A 17468-nucleotide genomic window follows, 5' to 3' on the forward strand; every position below is an offset into this window, starting at 1 on the left:
AGCTTATGACAATGTCTTCAAGGATGCTGTTGCGGTCAAGAGCCAGGCCTTGGCAATGGTGCCTGGCACACCCCCTGCCACCACCCAGATGCTGTTCCAGCCGCCCACCTACCCCACCCTGAGCCAGCCGACGACACCAGCCCTGGCGCCATTTCAGACCCCCGTGCAGGACCTATGCTTGGCCTATCGGGACTCGCTGCAGGCTCATCGCTCTGGGAGCCTGCTCTCAGGGGGCTCTGGCTCCTCCCTCCATGCCCTGTACCCCACCCTCCAGCCCCTGGACGTGTGTCCCGTGTCCCTCCCCACGCCCCTCAGCATGCAGATGGCCATCGCAGCTGAGCCCAGGCACTGCCTCACCGCCACCTATGGAAGCAGCTACTTCAGCGGAAGCCACGCGTTCCCCACGGGCTGTTTCGACAGATAGGGCACCTTTGGGCCACACAGGGAGCCCTTGGAGACCCACCTGGGCAGAGGACGAGGACACAGGTGAGGGGAGCTCAGCGGAGTGAGGCAGTGGGGAGGCCATCCCCACAGAGCCTCATTGTTACCCTTGAACGGAGAGGGTTCATGTTCTTTTTAAATAAAGCTGACCCCCAGCAAAACAGTCCATGACAACCTCCCCCGAGAGCATTCCTCTGGAAAGCGTCTTCCACATATGTAGCTGGGGTGCAGGGGGATGGCTCGGCCACCACCCTCTGGAGGAGGGAGCCCCTGAATTGAGAAAGACTTGGTGAGAGGCCAGGAGACTGGAAACTGAATGCAGACTGCCAGTCCATGAGCATGTTTGGTTTTTAGCATCAAAGACTTCTTTACTTCTCGCCAGTGGCAGCTACACTGAAAAAGAAGGGGACTGCATGATGTATCCTCAGGACCCCAGCAGGTGCCGCATTGGGTGCTCTTTCCCTGCCTCCATACAGAAGAGCTGTGTGTGTGTGTATGCCTAAGCGTCGACCTTCTGAGGCATGGCGGGCGGCTGTCTTGCCTTTGTTGTCGGACCTAAAACCTTATTAGGCCTTTTAGATATCTCACATGCTGCTGCTTCCTGAAGTGACCTAGCTTTCTGTTCAGTAAGATATCTTGTTTACATAGTGTATCAGGGATTTTACGATACTTGAAAATTCCTTAGGAGAGAAAAAATGTTGATCGCCACACTGCCTGTCCCATGCAAGGGCTGTAGGTTCGGACCCAGTTTGTAACAACAAGCAGGTGGTTGGGGAGAGCAACTCCCCAGGCTCTCAGTTCAAGAAGATTCCACATCTTGGATGCTGTGTTCACCTGTAGAACTTTGACAGCCACCCAGAGGAGAAGGTGGTTGAAAGGTAGACAGAGGTTTACAACCAACGACCCTAACCCCACTCCACCAGGTGCTTACGGTGTGTGAGTTTGGCTAATAGGGAAGGCTAATAATGTGGAATGTTTGCTTCGTGCCAGCTGGAGTCAGGGAGCGGGGCATGGACAGGGGTGTATATCATAAATACAGGCAAGCAATTGGTTGGATCGAAAGCCAGTGTTTGGGCACCTACAGCAAGAGGGCCCTCAGGAAGACTCTCATAACCATGTGCAATATGTTTTTATTCTGACTCATGGCTTGTGCTAGTTGTGTTTTTTTGGTTTGTTCCGAGTCGGGGGGATACACTGTTCACGCATCAGAACTGGGAGGTGTAAAGAACAACGGAGACATTTTTTTTGTTTGTTTTAAGAAGAACCCATTTTGGTTTTCTTGGCTTATTTGCCCGTCAGTGCAGGAGACTGGCTCGGGGACTATCAGGAAGGCGGCCATGTGCTGCTGAATTGGATCCGAAGGTGATTTTCAGAGCAGATGAAGGCTTCGGTGTGGAAGCAGAATAAGAAGAGGTAACGCGAATAAGGCACCGGTGCTGCTGTGTCACATGAGTGTGGGAAGACTACGCGTTTGTTTGTTGCTTTTCTCTTTTTCCTTTGCCAACCTCCTTCTATTTATATGAGACTGGTTTGGATTCCAAGTTGTTGTGTCTGTCTGGCCTGGGACTGGGGCTTGTGAAGGACCCCCCAGTAGAGCCTCACAGCCAGCCCAGCACGCAGAAGAAGGCGTCTTGCAATAAACAGATCACCTGCTCCTGGTCTCCGTTCTTTTCCTGGCCTTCGACTCTCAGCCAGCCCTGTCGGTGTCTCCGCTCCCGCCGAGAGGCTGTGGGGGGGTGGGCTCTACAAGACTGGCTCCGGTGGAGCTGGGCCTCTCTGGGGACACCCGGAGTAGAGCTTAACACCCCTGCCCTACCGCTAGTAGTCAGGGTTCCCCAGAGAAGCAGCCCATCATATCTGAGAGATTTATTTATTTGCTATGTTTTAATGTTTATTTATTTTTGAGAGAGAACGGGCACGTGCGTGCATGAGCCGGGAAATGGCAGAGAGAGAGCAAACGAGAAAGAATCCCAAGCAGGCTCCATACTGTCAGCACAGAGCTCAACACGGGGTTCAAACCCTCAAACTGCGAGATCATGACCTGAGCCGAAATCAAGATTTGGATGTATATCCGACTGAGCTACCCAGGCACCCCAGAGAGATTTATTTTAAGGAATTGGCTCACACAGTGGGGGCTGACAAGTTAGGAATTTGTAGGGCAGGCCAGCAGGCTGGAAATTCAGGTAAGAGTGGATGTTTCAGTTGAGTCCAAAATCTGTAGGGCAAGCCAGAAACTCAGGATTTCTGTTACAGTCTCTGAAGCAGAATTCCTTCTCCAGGAAACCTGTTTTTTGCTCTTAACAGCCTTCACCTGGCTGGATGAGGCCCACCCACGTGGAGAGGAGTCTCCTTTACTTAAGGCCTACTGATTGTTAAATGTTAATCACATCTACAAAATGCCTTCCCAGCAACATCTAGATTAGTGTCTGAACTGCCACACACCATAGCCTAGCCAAGCTACCACGTAAAATTCACCACAACCACTTACTAGCTGTCCGGAGGGAGTTGACTCAACTGTTCTGAGCCTTAGTCTTCTCACCTATTAAAATGGGGGTGAGAACACTTGCCTCACAGGGTTCTCATGAGGATTAAGCAACATAAAGCATGTCAAAGCCAAACACAAGGTCTACTTTAAGATGTACCATTATTTTATGCACCAGTGAGAGAATTCAAGAAAAACTCACCAACTAAGCCATGACATAGTGTTTAAGATACTGCTGATTAAATAGTGTACTCTTATTTCAGGAACGTTAACACGTAAAAATATGTGTATCATAGAATGGATGGACTATATATCTGCAATTATGGAGAGTGTCAGACTCTTTTCTGACAGGAAGAGAGCCCTGCCCTCTACCCACCCAGGTTCCTGCAGGAGAGCCATCCTGGAGATCTGGTGTCCGTGTGGAGCTGAGTGGTTCTCACTAAGCACGGATGCCTTTAGTTAGGAAGGGGAGGTGTGGGGAGAGCTGCCCAGGGCATGAAGCTGACGTCCAGCCCCAGGAGGTGTTTGGGAACCGTGTGTGTGGGCAGGCAGGGCTGGGCTGGGGGCAGTACTCTCCATCTGCCATGATCAAGTCAGGCAAGGCAGGAAGCTAGTCTAGGTGTCGGGGACTCGACAATAAGGCAAATTCTGGGTTTACCAAGAATACCCACTTTACTGTGCCTCTGTCTTTAGGCTTCAGGTTCTCCACCTGTTACCATAGAGATGGTTGAGTTGATGGGTGGTTTTCGAGCACTAGAGGGAAACTGAGCCACAGAGGCCCTGGGCCCCTGCCTTTCTTCAACCAGAGGGATCCGCTTGTACCTCTCCCACACATGGGTGTTCTGTGTTAGATTTCCTAAGTTCCCATGCTGGGCAGTAGTTCGGAAAGCTTGAAAAACACAGAGATGATTGAGGTGCCTGGGTGGCTCAGTCGGTTGAGCATCTGACTCTTGATTTCGACTCAGATCATGATCTCACGGTTCGTGAGTTCAAGCCCCACACTGGGCTTTGTGCTGACAGTGAGGAGCCTGCCTAGGATTCTCTTCTCTTCTCTTCTCTCTCTCTCTCTCTCTCTCTCTCTCTCTCTCTCTCCCTCCCCCTCCCCCACTTGTACTATCTCGCTCTCAAAATAAAAACAAACAAAAAGAAAAGCATAGAGGTGGCTTTAAAGGCCCTGCCAGGGCTGACATCTAGTTCAGTCCAGAGATTTTCAAACGTGAGCAAGCTGCAGAATGACCTGAAATCTCCAAGAGGAGTGGGGCCTGAGAATCTGCGTTTTTAGCTGGCTTCCCAGGGATTCAGATGCAGGTTTTCTTTGAAGTTCCAATAAAGGACTGAATGTGCAGACCCTGGATTGTGGGCCCAAAAGAGAGTAAGGAAACCGCATCCCCGGCTGAATTTCTGCACCATCTGAGTTCCAGACCTAGACTTTGTTCCATATTTAGTTGTCTGTGTTTTATGCAGTATTTCTGTGTGAAAGATTTGGACATGCAGATCCATTTTCCTAGGAGAACCGGCTTCCCTTCAGGTTTAACATCACCAGTGCCTGGATTAGTGCCAGTCAAGGTTCCACTGCCCTCTGGGTTTAGAGTCCATCTCTCCAAAGCCATCTGTTGTGTCATGTGAATAGAATACTCTTCTCCCTTAATCCTTTAGATCAGTGATTCTCAGCAGAGCTCACTTTTGCCCCCTTGAGGACATTTGGCAATGCCTGGAGACATATTTGGTTGTCCCCACTGTGGTGGCTGGGGGCCAGTGGATAGAGGGCAGGGATGCTGCTCAACATCCCACAGCCCAGGAAAGCCTCCACAATAAGAACTGTCGAGTCCCAAACAACAACAGTACAAGGTTAAGAAACCTCAACTCCCGTGTCATCTCCCAAAGAGGTCTCTGTAACAACCCTAGTCACTCATTACTCTTCCTTTTCTCCATAGCTGTTCAAGCCATTTGAAATGATCTTTTTAGTTTGTGAACTTGGTTTGATGGCTGTGCCCTAAGCTACTTTCCCCCCAGTAGAATATAAAGAATATTATCACCTGGTAGTGGTGGCAGTAATCATAGCAGCTGACATTTATTGAGCATTTACTATGTATGTATAAAGTGCTATACTAAGGCATTTGCTCATATTTTTGGTAACCATCTTAGTAACCCTACAAGGTAGGAACTGTTATTGGCTATATTTTACAGATCAGAGAATGGGGAGACGGGTTATTTGCCTGAGGACAGCAATGGGGAAGGAAGGAGACACAATTCAAACCCAGGCAGTCTGAATCTGCCCTGCTGCCTTGTAGTACCTCAGTCAAGGGTTTTGGATGAGTGAAAGGTAGCATGACTGTCCCAGCGGGCCATCTCACTCACCTGGTGGGGAAGACATGACAGAATAATGGATATGGATTCATAAGAGTTGCCAGGCGTCCATGCTCCTGATGTACTGGGTGGCAGGCCTTCTCAGAGTGTGCTCACCAGCAAACAGAGATATAGAAACAGCTTCTTGCACATCTACCATGAGTAATGTGATTTATGGCTCCATCTGTCTGTCCCCAGCAGGCTCTGATTTGGGAGGAGTTCCCTGAACCCCATCTGTGAAGGTGGGAGCAGGCTTGGGGCTTTCCCAGAGCATCCCCCGGGGAGGAACCTAACCTGTCTCTGGGCTGGCTCTGGCAATCCCTGGCCCTAAGTGCCTAGGAAAGAATCTAATAGCCCTCATTCACCTCATTTTTTGTTCCTCAGGGAAGACTTTTGTGACTTGAATTTCAGCAGAAAGGCCATAGCATTTTGCAGGAGTCTCAAGTCCAGATGCCCGCCAGGACCAGGCAGGTAACATAGTGAATCCAGCTGGGTGATTGAGAGGGTGTGATGTGGTCAGTACTGTGTTGAAACCAGTGTCTCCCTAGAGGATATGGCTCCTACTCCGTTCTGGTCAATTATTGCCTTTCAAGGGTGTAAGCTCCACATTGCGGAACCTTCAGGAACCTCTAGGAAACCTATTAACTTTTCATTTAATTTAAAAATTAAATTAAAAAAATTATTAACACAACAGAAGACCAATAAAACACATCGTAAGTTAGAGTAGTTCTTGGGCTGGAAGCATGCTACTTCTGGTATATAGACCAGAACATTAGGCCAGGAGGTCTGAGTTTGTCTGCTCTTAGCTAGATGACCTTGGAAAAAGCCACCTCTCCACTCTGACTTCTGTCTCCTCATTTATAAGGTGGGAAGGGTATCAGCTTGGACTACATTTCAGATTTATGATAACAAAACATGGAATATATGGTATCGTTATTCAACAGTGAGTTCTGTGAGAAAGAATGTGAATAAGTCGGCCTCTCCCTTCTTTGGGGATGCAGGTGAGTCTCTGAGCTTCACTTCTTCCAACCAAGCTCTAACTTCTAAGGAAGAACTGGGCCAGTTCTGACCAGTGTTTCAGGCTGCTGCCCTTGCCCGGGATACAAGGGACAGGATACACAGGAGGTCATGCCTTCTGCAAAAGGAGGATTGGGACTGGAGTAGTCAGTCTCCAAAGTTATGCCTGGCTGGGGAGCACTTCACAGTGACAGTTCTCCAGGTCTGGGGTGCAGCCTGCGCTATCCTCTCACCAGGACCCTCAGGAGATGCTCATGCACAGCCAGGTTTGCACGCTTCTCCCCGCTGTAAGTGCTCTGACCCTGTGTGTGCCCATTCTCCCAGTAGAACCACCAAGAGAGTCCCTTAATAGCTGTTTGGTGAGCACTTACTATGTTCCAAGGCCTGTACTTGACACTTTCCTCATGCTCTCTTACTCCCCCTATTCTTTTTTTGTCCTCACAGCATCACCCAGAGCTAATATTATTATCACCATTTTCCAGATGACGATACTGGGGCTGAGGAAGGCTCAAGGTCTCAATATGGGTGAGTGGTAGAAATGGGTTTCACATTTAGAAATGCTTGAGGAGCCCATGTGACCTCCAACGCCATGTCACCCCTAGATGACACATACACACGGCCACAAAAGCCCAATCACTCAGGATCTCACTGCCCACCCCTTGCCCCAACCGGCAACATACACTCACACTTTCGTGATCGCAGGGCAGCAGCTGGGTGGTGGAGCGCCACCTAGTGGTGGTCTTAAAAACTTCTCTCGAGGGGCGCCTAGGTGGCTGAATCGGTTAAGCGTCCGACTTCAGCTCAAGTCATGATCTCACGGTGTGTGAGTTCGAGCCCCGCATCAGGCTGTGTGTTGACAGTTCAGAGCCTGGAGCCTGCTTCGGATTCTGTGTCTCTCTCTCTCTGTGTTCCTTCCCCGCTCACTCACTGGCTCTCTCTCTCAGAAATAAATACAAATTTAAAGATGCTTTTGAAAGTTCCTGTTCCACCAGATGAGTTTGGTGGAGGGAGACCATTGCCCTGGCAGAGTGAAAGAGATGACTCCCAAGGGTCAGGATGAAAGTCATGCCTGGGGTAAAGGGCAGCAGAACTGAGGCCTGTGGAGGGGCCTCAAACAGCATCTCAAACTATAGCATCTCAACCAGTGCAGGAAAATGATAGAGGCTTCTCTTTCTGGAAGCCAATGAACATGGGTTTTTACACTTTATCCTTGCAACTCCCCTGTGAAGGAAGGGGAGGTCTTAGGGGCCTATTTTACACATGGACAAGATAAGACACATAAATCCAGCAGCTTGCCCACGTGCCTTGAGTTAGTGAAGGAGGCAGCTAGCCCTTTCATCACACTGGTTGAGAATGACAGTGGTGATGATGGAGGTGATGGTGGTCACGGTGGCAGCAGCTAATATTTGCTTGTAGCAAATGCTTGTAGCATGTCAGCTGTATGAGCTAAGTACATTATTATCCCCATTTTCAGGTGAGGAAACAGATTCAGAGGAATGGATGAACTTAGCCCAAGGTGACACAGCTTCTAAGTGGTAGAGGAGAGATTCAAACCCTGGCAACGTGTCTCCAGCGCTAAAGCTCTTAACCAATGTCCCTCCTACTGGCTGAGGAAGCCTCCTTGCTGAGATGCCAGCAAAATGGATGCTTTGCTCCAGCACACCTCACTCCGTTTACCCTCCAAAGCTGGCCTGAGAAGCCATAGCCTCCATCAGCTGGCGACGCCCAACCCCACATTCTCCTCAGAGACTCACTCTCTGCTGTGTGACCTTGGGCAAATGGCTTCCCCTCTCTGAGTCTGTTTCCCTATCTGTGAAATACAGAGCTTAAACTAGTTGGGCTCTGAGGTCCTGCTATTCTAAGTCTGTGAATCTATAATGACACTGGCTTAAGAATTTCTCTCCTGCTAACAATTTGAATTTGTCCTTGAATCAGTTACCAATCTAAAGACAGACTCACTCTCTCTCCTCTCCCTTCTCCTCCTCCTCCCTCTCCCTGCCTCCCTCTCCCCCTGCCCCCTCTCTCTTCTTTTCTCTTCTATCCTCTCTCATCTCCCTTCCTCCTCCTCTCGCTTTCTCTCAATCTCTCAATTTTCAGCCTAATTATGGCTAACTGTCTGTTATTTAGAGACTTATTATCCAAGCTCATTATGAGTAATTATTCAGTCTGGAGGGGAAACAGCAACACTGCTAGTTTAATTTAATGCTTACCTAGTTCACTTAATTAGCAATAAGTCTTGGCAAAACGATGGAATGCAAGGGGTCCTGGCTTGGTGGGGGGTGGGGGAGGCTGAATGCTGTTCTTGGGAAGATAAACAAGTTTCAGGGCAGAATGTGGGAGGAGGCAGGAGGGAGCTGCCAGTAAGCTGGGCCATGCCATCTGTCTAGACTGAGGATGGCCCATGACAGTGAAAGGTTGTACATTACACGGACTGGAAGGGCCATGTGTCAGGTGACACTTATGAAGCACCTGCTGTGTGCCGGACCCTGTGTAAGGCTTTGAGCAAACCTTATTTCTAATGCCCCATATCTGGGACTTGCATGCACATTCTAGATAATTTAGATAATCGGCTCTCATAGTGAGTATGTTCTCTTTTTAGTAGCCTTGCAGTAATTCTGATTAGTCAAGGAAAACATTGCCCGCTTGATGCTGTTGTGTCTGCTACATATCTCTCTTCACAGAGGGAGGCCATAGGTTCAGGGCTTTGGGCTGGCAACAGGATCTCACTGTTGTTCAGCTTTGGCTTTTTTGATAGTTTTCATCTGTTCATGACAAATGATGTTGGCTTTCCATATATAGAAGTGATGTAAAGTTTCTATTGTAGCAAAAATAAGTGAATTGTCATACAGAAAAATATGGGGTAAGAAGTCAAGGTGAGGAACACTGCCAAGGGGAGAGGAGAATGGAAAAGGGTCCGTTCTGTGCTCTGTGTTAGGGATTATCTAGCCAGGAGGCAAGCCGACCCCAGTCCTCCACTCCCATGCTCTAGACAGATGCAAAATCAGGCAGAGATGACCCAGATGCTGCCTCAGAATCCTGGGCTGGGCTCCAGGCACCCACCAGGAGGTCAGAATGACCCTTCTGACCACATTTCCCAGCCAGCCAAAGCCCCTTGCAGTTTTTCCAGGGCATCACTGTGCAAACCAGGACATCCCAGCCCCTTCTAGTCCCTCTTGCCCCTCCCATGGCCCCTTGGCCATCTCATACTCTCTGATTTCTCCTCAGCCCTCATTGGTCCTTCTGGTCCCCCTTTGTGCCACTAGGTAAACAGGCCCAGAAGGATGCCTCCACGGCCAATTAACAGCAGAGCCATGGCAATGCCAAAACACCTTCCTGGCTAAGCCCTGGTGTGTCCCTCCTTTGTCTGCCAGCCTTGGAGCCTAGGTCCACGGCCCTTTCCTGGAAGTGCCACACCTACTCCTACCCACCGTCTGACACACCTGCCCTGTGGCCCCTGTGAGAGTCTGTGTGTTACCTTTCCCAGGTGACATCTATCTGTCTAAAGGAGCCCTGTCTCCCTACCCACAGAAAGGTGGGTGGCAAGGTAGGGTGAGGGCACATGGAAGTGTGCCCACCGTGCTTCTTGAACACCACCTTTGGCTACTTCCAGGGGGGTCAGGAGTATTGCAGTCCACATTCAAGCCTCCCCCTGCCATGTTGCAGACTGCACAGGGTCTCAGGGCCAAGGTTTGGCCTATGCAGCCATCCTGAGTCCTCTCCCACCCCCAGCGAGCTAGAAACTGTCCCCAGACAGCAGAAAACAAAAAACAAAGACAAAGGTTTGGAGCAAACAATGTCTGTTCTTATCCCAGCGTTCACTGCTGGCTTCATAGCCCCCTGGGAGCCCCGCCTGCTTGCTCAGGCCAGCCTCTTGCTCACACGCTCGTAGGTTACACCTCCGATGGTGGAGATCTGAAAGAAGCAGTGGGAACAGAGGGAGTCAGTGCAGGGGTTGCTAAGTGACATGGGGCACAGCTGGAGGAGGACTGGCCTCAGTCCCAGCCCTGAGTAGAAGTGAGCAGTTGCACCACTCCTCTGAACTTCAGTTTCCCAATTTGTTACACAAGTCACTGTGCAGACTCAATGTGGCGAAAGTGCTAAACAGATGTCAGGGCTGATGTGGCTCTTTGTAGTATAACCTTCCACCTGTCTGTTCATTGAAGTTCACCCACTTCAGGCACTTGCCTTGCATTATCCCATTTAATCCTCCCAACAATGGTGTAGGGTTGTGCCCATTGTACAGATGGGAAAACTGAAGTCTAGAGGAGTCAAGTAAGCCCTCTAAGATCAAGAGGCCACAGCCTCTGCACACACAGCATTTATGGGGCACCTGTGTTCGGTAATGGGAAGATAGGGTCCCTGCCCCCAAGAAAGTGTAAGATTTCTTGAGAGAGGCAGGTGAGAGGATGCTGCTCCGTGAAGGCCCACTGTGTGCTGTGTCCTGGGCTTGAGGCCATCAGGGACCCAACATCGTGGGGCACATACATATCATCAATTGGTCCTGAGACCCAACAGAGGAGGCTGCCTTCTCACGGGAAGTGGGAAGGTGGCAAATGGAGTTTTGTCAAGGGCAGCAGTGTGAAGTGATGTGTGATTTGTACATGGAGCAGGATGGAGCAGAGGGGGAGCTGCAAGCAGGAAGGAGGCTGGGACTTGGTCTAGAGCCATGGTGAGAACATGGCAAGCGTTGCTGATGGTGGCCTGGAGGGGGAGGACGGATGCCCACCCAAGGCACTCCCTGCTGGTGGAGGACAGAGAAGTCCAGGAAGATTCCAGCCTCTGGAAATGGGAGATGTGCCCACCAAGACAGCTTCTCTGTGGGGCTTGGTCTGTGTGCATGTGCATTTGTATGTGTGCATGCCAGTGCCCTGGTGCATACATGCATATGCACGTGTGTGTGTGTGTGTGTGTGTACACATGTGACACCCTGATCTCTGAGCACTGCTCACACCACATAGGCTCCATGGTCAGGAGACCTTAGGAATCAGGAGACAGGTTTGTTCAGTTTGGGAAGATAGATCCTCTTGTTGGGCACAAACCTGCTTCTGGGTCTCTGCCCTCAGTTCTCCCCACACACCTCACAGTTTGGGGAGCTTTGCTTCTGGGAGTCAGAACCCACTGGCTGACATTTCATGTAAAAATGTGTCCAAAGCTTTTACCAGATTCTCTAAGAGATCAGTTTCCATCCAGGAAAAAATGGATAATCACTTTTGATCTTTTATATATTTTTTAAAACACTGGGCATCTTTTTCATTTTTAGATTAAAAAAAAAAAATTAGAGACCCACCAGCCTGGGAAGAGCTGGCAGAGACCTAGTCTAGAAGTCAGCCAGTGGAATCTGCCTCCAGCACAAACTAGCGTGTGGCTTTGGACAAGTTACATGTTGTCTCTGAACCTCTATGGCCAGTCTGTAAAATGGGAATAATGAGAGGTCATTGAGTCTCTTGGGCCTCTAGGCTGGGTTTGAGATGAAGAAAAAAGGGAGAGAGAGAGAAAGAAAGAGAAAGAGAGAGGAGAAGGGGGCAACAAGGAGGTGGCAAACCCTACCTCCCTCATCACTTCCCTTCTGGAGAGCCTTGGGGAGGGTAGACTGGACCCCAGGGAGCTCTGGCCCAAGACATAGGATCACAAGGTGGGGAATGAAGTGTGGAAATGCCTGCCTTTTGCTTTTAATTTCACATCCATTTCTTTCACCTGGGGAAAATTCTGGAACCCCGGGAAGAAGTAACGGCCTCCAATCTGTGTTTACAGAGCACCAAGTATGGGAAGGGGCCATCCACAGATGTGTGTGTTAGCCCTGCCTGCATTTTTTAAAAGGATTAATTCAATGCCAATGTTTAATAGTCTGGAGATTTCACAAAGAAGTGCAAATTTCCAGCTTCTCTTGAAAAATCAGAAGGTCTAGCAGAAGGGCCTGGAGGATGTGGAGCAGTATGGTGGCTGCCCTTGCAGGGCCCACCCAGACTCCCCCCTTCACCTAAACTCTGGGCTTCCACACTTGTGCCCCGGCAGTGGCAGAACCAGACTGCCAAGCGTCAATTCCCAGGACTGTCATAGAAGCTAGGTGCCCTCCAGCTCACCGCTTAGCTCCCGGTGCTTCAGTCCCCTCACCTGGAAGATGGAGATAGAACCCCCACCTAACAGGTTGCTCTGAAGATCAAACCAGATGACCTACACTGGGTGCTCAGCACAGAGCCTGGCACACGGGACGTGCTCACAGAGCCAGGACCCAGAGGCCTGGCTCTCAGGGGCCATGGCTGGAGGCAGAAGAGTGTTCTCATCATTATCCCAGGAACGAGCAGGACACTCACCTCCACCAGCTTGTCACCCACGATCTCCGAGGTCTGGTGATAGTTAGGGAAGTCTGCCACTATCTTCCCACCCTCCATCTGCACGGTGGCCTGGGAGGGAAGCATAACACTGAGCCTGAGTTGGCAGACACCCCCAAATGCAGGCCAGCCCCCCAGGGAGGAAGGGCTACCTACAGCCATCGCAGCCCCCTCTGGCATTGTTTGCCTTGTAGATAGATATACGATGACCTATGTCTGAAGATACGGGTAACAAGCACGAGTCGTTCAACCTTGCTGTGCCTCAGTTTTCTCCCCTCTAAAGTGGGGGTAGTAACTGTACCTACTTCAGAGTTATTACGAGGACTAAGCAATTTCATATGACATGTGTAAAGTGCTTGGCACGGTGCCTGGCACATGGTGAGCACACCTTGTTAGCCACAGAGTTAGTTACGATCCTCACTGATAGGACAACGATGATGTCAGCCAAGGATGTGGGTGCAGCTTCGTTTGTAATTGTAAACAACCTAAATATCTAGTCTGGACTGTCCACTGGTAAGTAACCTAAATATCTTATCAACGAGGGAGTGTTAGATGAATGGTAGGCTTTCCATACTTTTTAATGCAAGCATTAAAAAGAATAAGGCAAATCAGTATGTGCTGACTCATTCAACCATGAGAAATGGTTGAATTTTTTTAAATACACAAGTGACAGAACATGAACGTTATGACTACTTCTTCTCCACTGGGGCAGCCTAAGGGAAAAGTACGCACAGTCATGACTGGGGCTATAGAGAGAGGGGACCCAGAATGCACGGAAGACCTGAGGGACCAGGCTGGGTCAGATGAGGACAGTCACCTTTTACTTCTTTCTTATGTAAGATTGTGGTTTCAAACCCACATGAGTCTGATTCTAGGATTGTCAATCTCTAGGCTACGTTGGAAGGCAGCATGAAAAAATGGTTATGCTCTCTGAAGCCAGACTGCCTGGGTGTGAATGTGCACCCATGCTGTGGAACCGGGGCAAGAGGGCAAGCTGTTTAACCCCATGGCTCAGCCTAAATCCCTCATCTGTAAAATGGGATAGTAATTGTAGCAACTTTGTAGGCCTAACTGCATTAACATATGTGAAGTATTCAGCAGGTGTCTGGGATATATTAAGTGCTTGGCACATGTTAACAATTTTTAACAATTTCGTTACAGTGTCTGTTATGGGGGTAGCATTAAAAACCAGGAGTGGTTAAGTTGCCAAGTAACACAAGTGCTTAGGGGCTGGAGGCTAGACTTGAGAACAGAGCCTCAGCTTGGGGTATAGCCCCAGGGGACACGCTTGAGACCAAGAAGTTAGCCAGAGGCTTGGGGAAGGAGGAAATGGCAGCCAGTGGCCTCTCACCTTGAACTTCTTGCCCCCCACAGTCTCCATGTCACATTCTTTGCCGATGGTGAACTTGTTGGTCATGGAGTGGCCACTCGGGTAGTGCTGGGACCAGATGAAATTCTGTCCGTCCTGCTGCACCTCCGTGACAATCTTGAAGTTTCGGCCCTTTTCGATAACATCGCTGGGGAGCCCTGGCCCAGGGACAAGTAGAGCAGCTGTGTAAGAGCTGCTTACAGCTTGTGGCTTTGAGAGAGGGCTTTCCTCCCTGGTGGCAGGCTAGCGCAATGGTTAAGAACACAGATCCTAGTTCTACCATGAACCATGAGCTTGGATGAGTCAGTCACTACTTCTCTGAGCCTCAGTGTTTCCATCAACAAAGTGGGGATAATAAGGCCCATTTCACAGGGCTGTTGCAAGGTTGAAATCAAAGTGATAGTGTCTTGTAAAACTTCTGGCATATAATTGACAATAAATAACAGCTGCTCTTCTGATAGTACCGTAGCATACACAGACTGCCAAGCTCACAAAGTCCTTGAACGAATGGGACCACCAACACCGTCTCCTAAGGCTCTTACTTCACAGATTAGACGATGAAGACCTGGACCAGGAAAGGGGCTTCTCAGCATCTCAGTGGAGGCTAGCAGCAGAACCAGGTCTAGCATTCAGACTGGCTCCCTTCTATTCCACGTGAGACTGTTGTAGGGGAAGCCAGGCACCAATCCTTCAGGGCCACTTGCAATAATCGACCCAGAAGGACTCTTGTCTCCCCTGTGCCCTGCTCTCAGGGCCTCTCTGGCCACTGGGAGGTAGGGCAGAGATCCCCGGGGCTGTCCCTTGACTCGTGACAATGGCGCTGCCTCAGACTTAGATAGTGCACCAAGACTTCTGCAGGATTGTCAGGACCGCTGTCCTGTGGGTTCCTCACACCCAGTGCCACAAATGGAGCGGTGAGAGGAGTGGCATCTTTGATCTCTTCCCGTAGTTCCTAGCACAGGAAGAGAGGCCTGTGTTTGTTGAATGGCCAAGTGAATGCATGGCTTTTCAAGCCTGGTCTCTATACCGACCTTTTGGTTACTTCTCCCCAGGCAGGATGTGGTGGCCCCCCTCATCATCTCGTCATAGGGCCCTGGATTCTAATGATCTCTGTCCCTAATTTACAGTGTGACCTTGAGGCACCCCATCAGTAGCATCAGGTTGGCCCTTGAATATAGCAGGTGTTCAGTATACATTTGAATGAATGAATAAGCCAATCAGGTCTCCACCTCACTAACTACTGGCTATGTGACCTTCGACTAGTCACTCCACTCCTCTGGGCCTCAAAGAGTTTGGGTTCCTGGCCCCAAGCTGGCTGTGACAGACCAGCCCTGGGAAGGGGTACTCATGCACTCACTCACCAAGACGCTTCATGAACTCGTCATAATTCTTCTCACTCTCGATCTCGTACTTGCCGCTGAAGGCCATTCTGCTGGAGAGCTGGAGGGCAGACGGCAGGGGGATGAGGGAGAAGGGTCGTGGTGCTGAGGGGCCTGGTGCCCCAGCTTATAAACTCTTCCACATGCTGGGGCTCGGCCCCTAAGTCACCCCACCTCTCCCTCCAGCCCCTGAAGAGGAAGCACTTGCCACTTTACAACGTGGGCAGGACCTAAGAGGAGCAGAGCCCTGAGGTTAGTCACCCTGGGGAAGAGCTGGCTATAAGCCCACTGCCGCTCCCAGCAAGGATGAGGGCAATGCCGTGGCCTTTGAGGCCTCATCCACCGCTGCCATCCCACCCCCAAAACTTCCTCCTTGCTCTGCCCTCCAGCCACACTCTCGTCACCCCTTATTTACTCGTTCACCCTCTCATCCATCGACCAAAGTGCACCAAGCACCTCCTGCATGCGGGGCTGGCACTGAGGAAACACAGATCCATGAGACATATACCCTTCCCCAAAGAGCTCCGTGTCTAGTCCCGAGATGAAACACCTGCCTGCAGAGAACCCTCAGCAGGCAGCATGTTAGTCCTGAGACAGATGCAGATGTGTGGCCTAGGGCTCCAGGAAGGTGTGAGCTCTGCAGCTGGGGTCTGGTGCGTGTTTGTGTAGATGGCAATGCTGGTCCAGGAGGAACAATAGAATTTGGATGTTTATTTTCTTTTTCTCTTTTTATTTTTTTTAATGTTTATTTTTGAGAGAGAGAGAGAGAGACAGAGTACGAGCGGGGGAGGGGCAGAGAGAGAATGGGAGACACAGAATCCGAGGCCGGCTCCAGGGAGCGGTCAGCACAGAACCCAATGCGGGGCTCAAACTCACGAACTGTGAAATCAAGACCTGAGCTGAAGTCCAACTAATGCTTAACTGCTTAACTGACTGAGCCACCCAGGCATCCCATGGATTTGGATATTTAAAGAAACAGGAGGGCTGGAGAACACGGGCCGATGCTATTCTAGGATGAGCAGAAGCCTTCAGCTCTTCTCTGTTTCCTGTCTCATCCTTGCTTTCTTTCTTACTGACCCTAAGTATAGCACATAAATAATAGCCATGATCACCATGTAAATACAAGATTCCATTCTGTTTTTCTTTGCTCAGCATTAGTTTGTAAACACAGTCCCATGTTTCTATAAAGCTGCCTTTTTTTTTTAAGTTTATTTATTTTGAGAGAGAGAGAGAATGAGCAGAGGAGGAGCAGAGAGAGAGGGAGAGAGAGGATCTGAAGCAGGCTCTGTGCTAACAGCAGAGAGCCTGACATGGGATGTAACCCACGAACAGTGAGATCATGACCTGAGCCAAAGTCAGACACTTAACCAACTGAGCCACACAGGCACCCCCCCTTCACATGATTTTTTTAAAAAAACATCTCCTTAAACAGAAGCCCCAGGATGGGATTCCAAAATTATGGGATCTGGAAAATTCTTATAACTCTTAACATGTTTTGCCAAGTTGGGACTGTATTGGTGTGACATCGAGCTTGTCTGGGTGCTGAATTTCTTGGGACGCAGAGTTTAGACCATCTTTGGCACTTTCCCCAAACATACCATCCCCCAACATCTCAAACTATGTCATCTTGATAATCTATTTCTTTTCTTTTTAATAAACTTTATGGTGTAAAGGGCTTTTAATTTTCTGATTATAAAAGTAGTTGATGTTCACAGTAGGAAAACTGGGAGGAACAAAGGACAAATAAACTAAAAACTACCTAAATCCCACCAAAGGGCCTTATTTTTCAATTGTAAAATTAATACATACTCATTGTTTAGAAAGACAAACACTCAGGGGCACCTGTGTGGCTCAGTTGGTTAAATGTCTGACTCTCGATTTCAGCTCAGGTCATGACCTCACTGTTGGTGAGATTGAGCCCTATGTCAGGCTACACGCTTAAGATTCTCTCTCTCTCCTTCTCTCTCTGCCCCTCCCCCACTTGTGGTCTCTCTCTCTCTCTCTCTCTCTCTCTCTCTCCCCCTCTCCCCCCCTCTCCCTCTCTCCCTCTCCTTTAAGAATAAATAAACATTTAAAAAAGACACTCAGAAACTTTGTAAAGTAAA

General features: G+C 49.6%; 2 protein-coding genes across 10 annotated transcripts in view; one reads left to right on the top strand and one right to left on the bottom strand.

Annotated features, from left to right (window-relative positions):
- The window catches only part of CCNJL (cyclin J like), a 112118-nt gene that overhangs the window by 55743 nt on the left and 38907 nt on the right, over window positions 1–17468 (top strand). For 3 of the 9 annotated variants that reach the window (XR_007461420.1, XR_007461422.1, XR_007461421.1), the window contains exon 5: window positions 1–486. Coding sequence is in view for 2 of the 9 variants with exons in the window: in XM_049647862.1 (XP_049503819.1) it covers window positions 1–424 (424 nt within the window). In the remaining 7 variants the exon portion in view is untranslated. The other 6 variants (XR_007461416.1, XR_007461417.1, XM_049647862.1 and 3 more) reach the window with 4 other exon arrangements.
- On the bottom strand, window positions 10067–15424 carry FABP6 (fatty acid binding protein 6). The gene is made up of 4 exons (XM_049647869.1): window positions 15346–15424; window positions 13967–14142; window positions 12598–12687; window positions 10067–10198 (listed from the first exon to the last, which is right to left on the bottom strand). The coding sequence occupies exons 1-4, from the start codon at window positions 15410–15412 to the stop codon at window positions 10145–10147; spliced, it is 387 nt and encodes a 128-aa protein (XP_049503826.1). The 5' UTR covers window positions 15413–15424; the 3' UTR covers window positions 10067–10144.

Source organism: Panthera uncia (genome assembly GCF_023721935.1).
Source record: "Panthera uncia isolate 11264 chromosome A1 unlocalized genomic scaffold, Puncia_PCG_1.0 HiC_scaffold_17, whole genome shotgun sequence".
In the NCBI taxonomy this organism is placed as follows: domain Eukaryota; kingdom Metazoa; phylum Chordata; class Mammalia; order Carnivora; family Felidae; genus Panthera; species Panthera uncia.

Coding starts and splice junctions, on each gene's coding strand:
- FABP6 (XM_049647869.1), bottom strand. CDS start 15,412: ATGGCCTTCAGCGGCAAGTACGAGATCGAGAGTGAGAAGAATTATGAC. Junction 12,688..13,966: donor TGGGGGGCAAGAAGTTCAAG/GTGAGAGGCCAC, acceptor CTTCCCTCCCAG/GCCACCGTGCAGATGGAGGG. Junction 10,199..12,597: donor TGGGTGACAAGCTGGTGGAG/GTGAGTGTCCTG, acceptor TGCTTCTTTCAG/ATCTCCACCATCGGAGGTGT.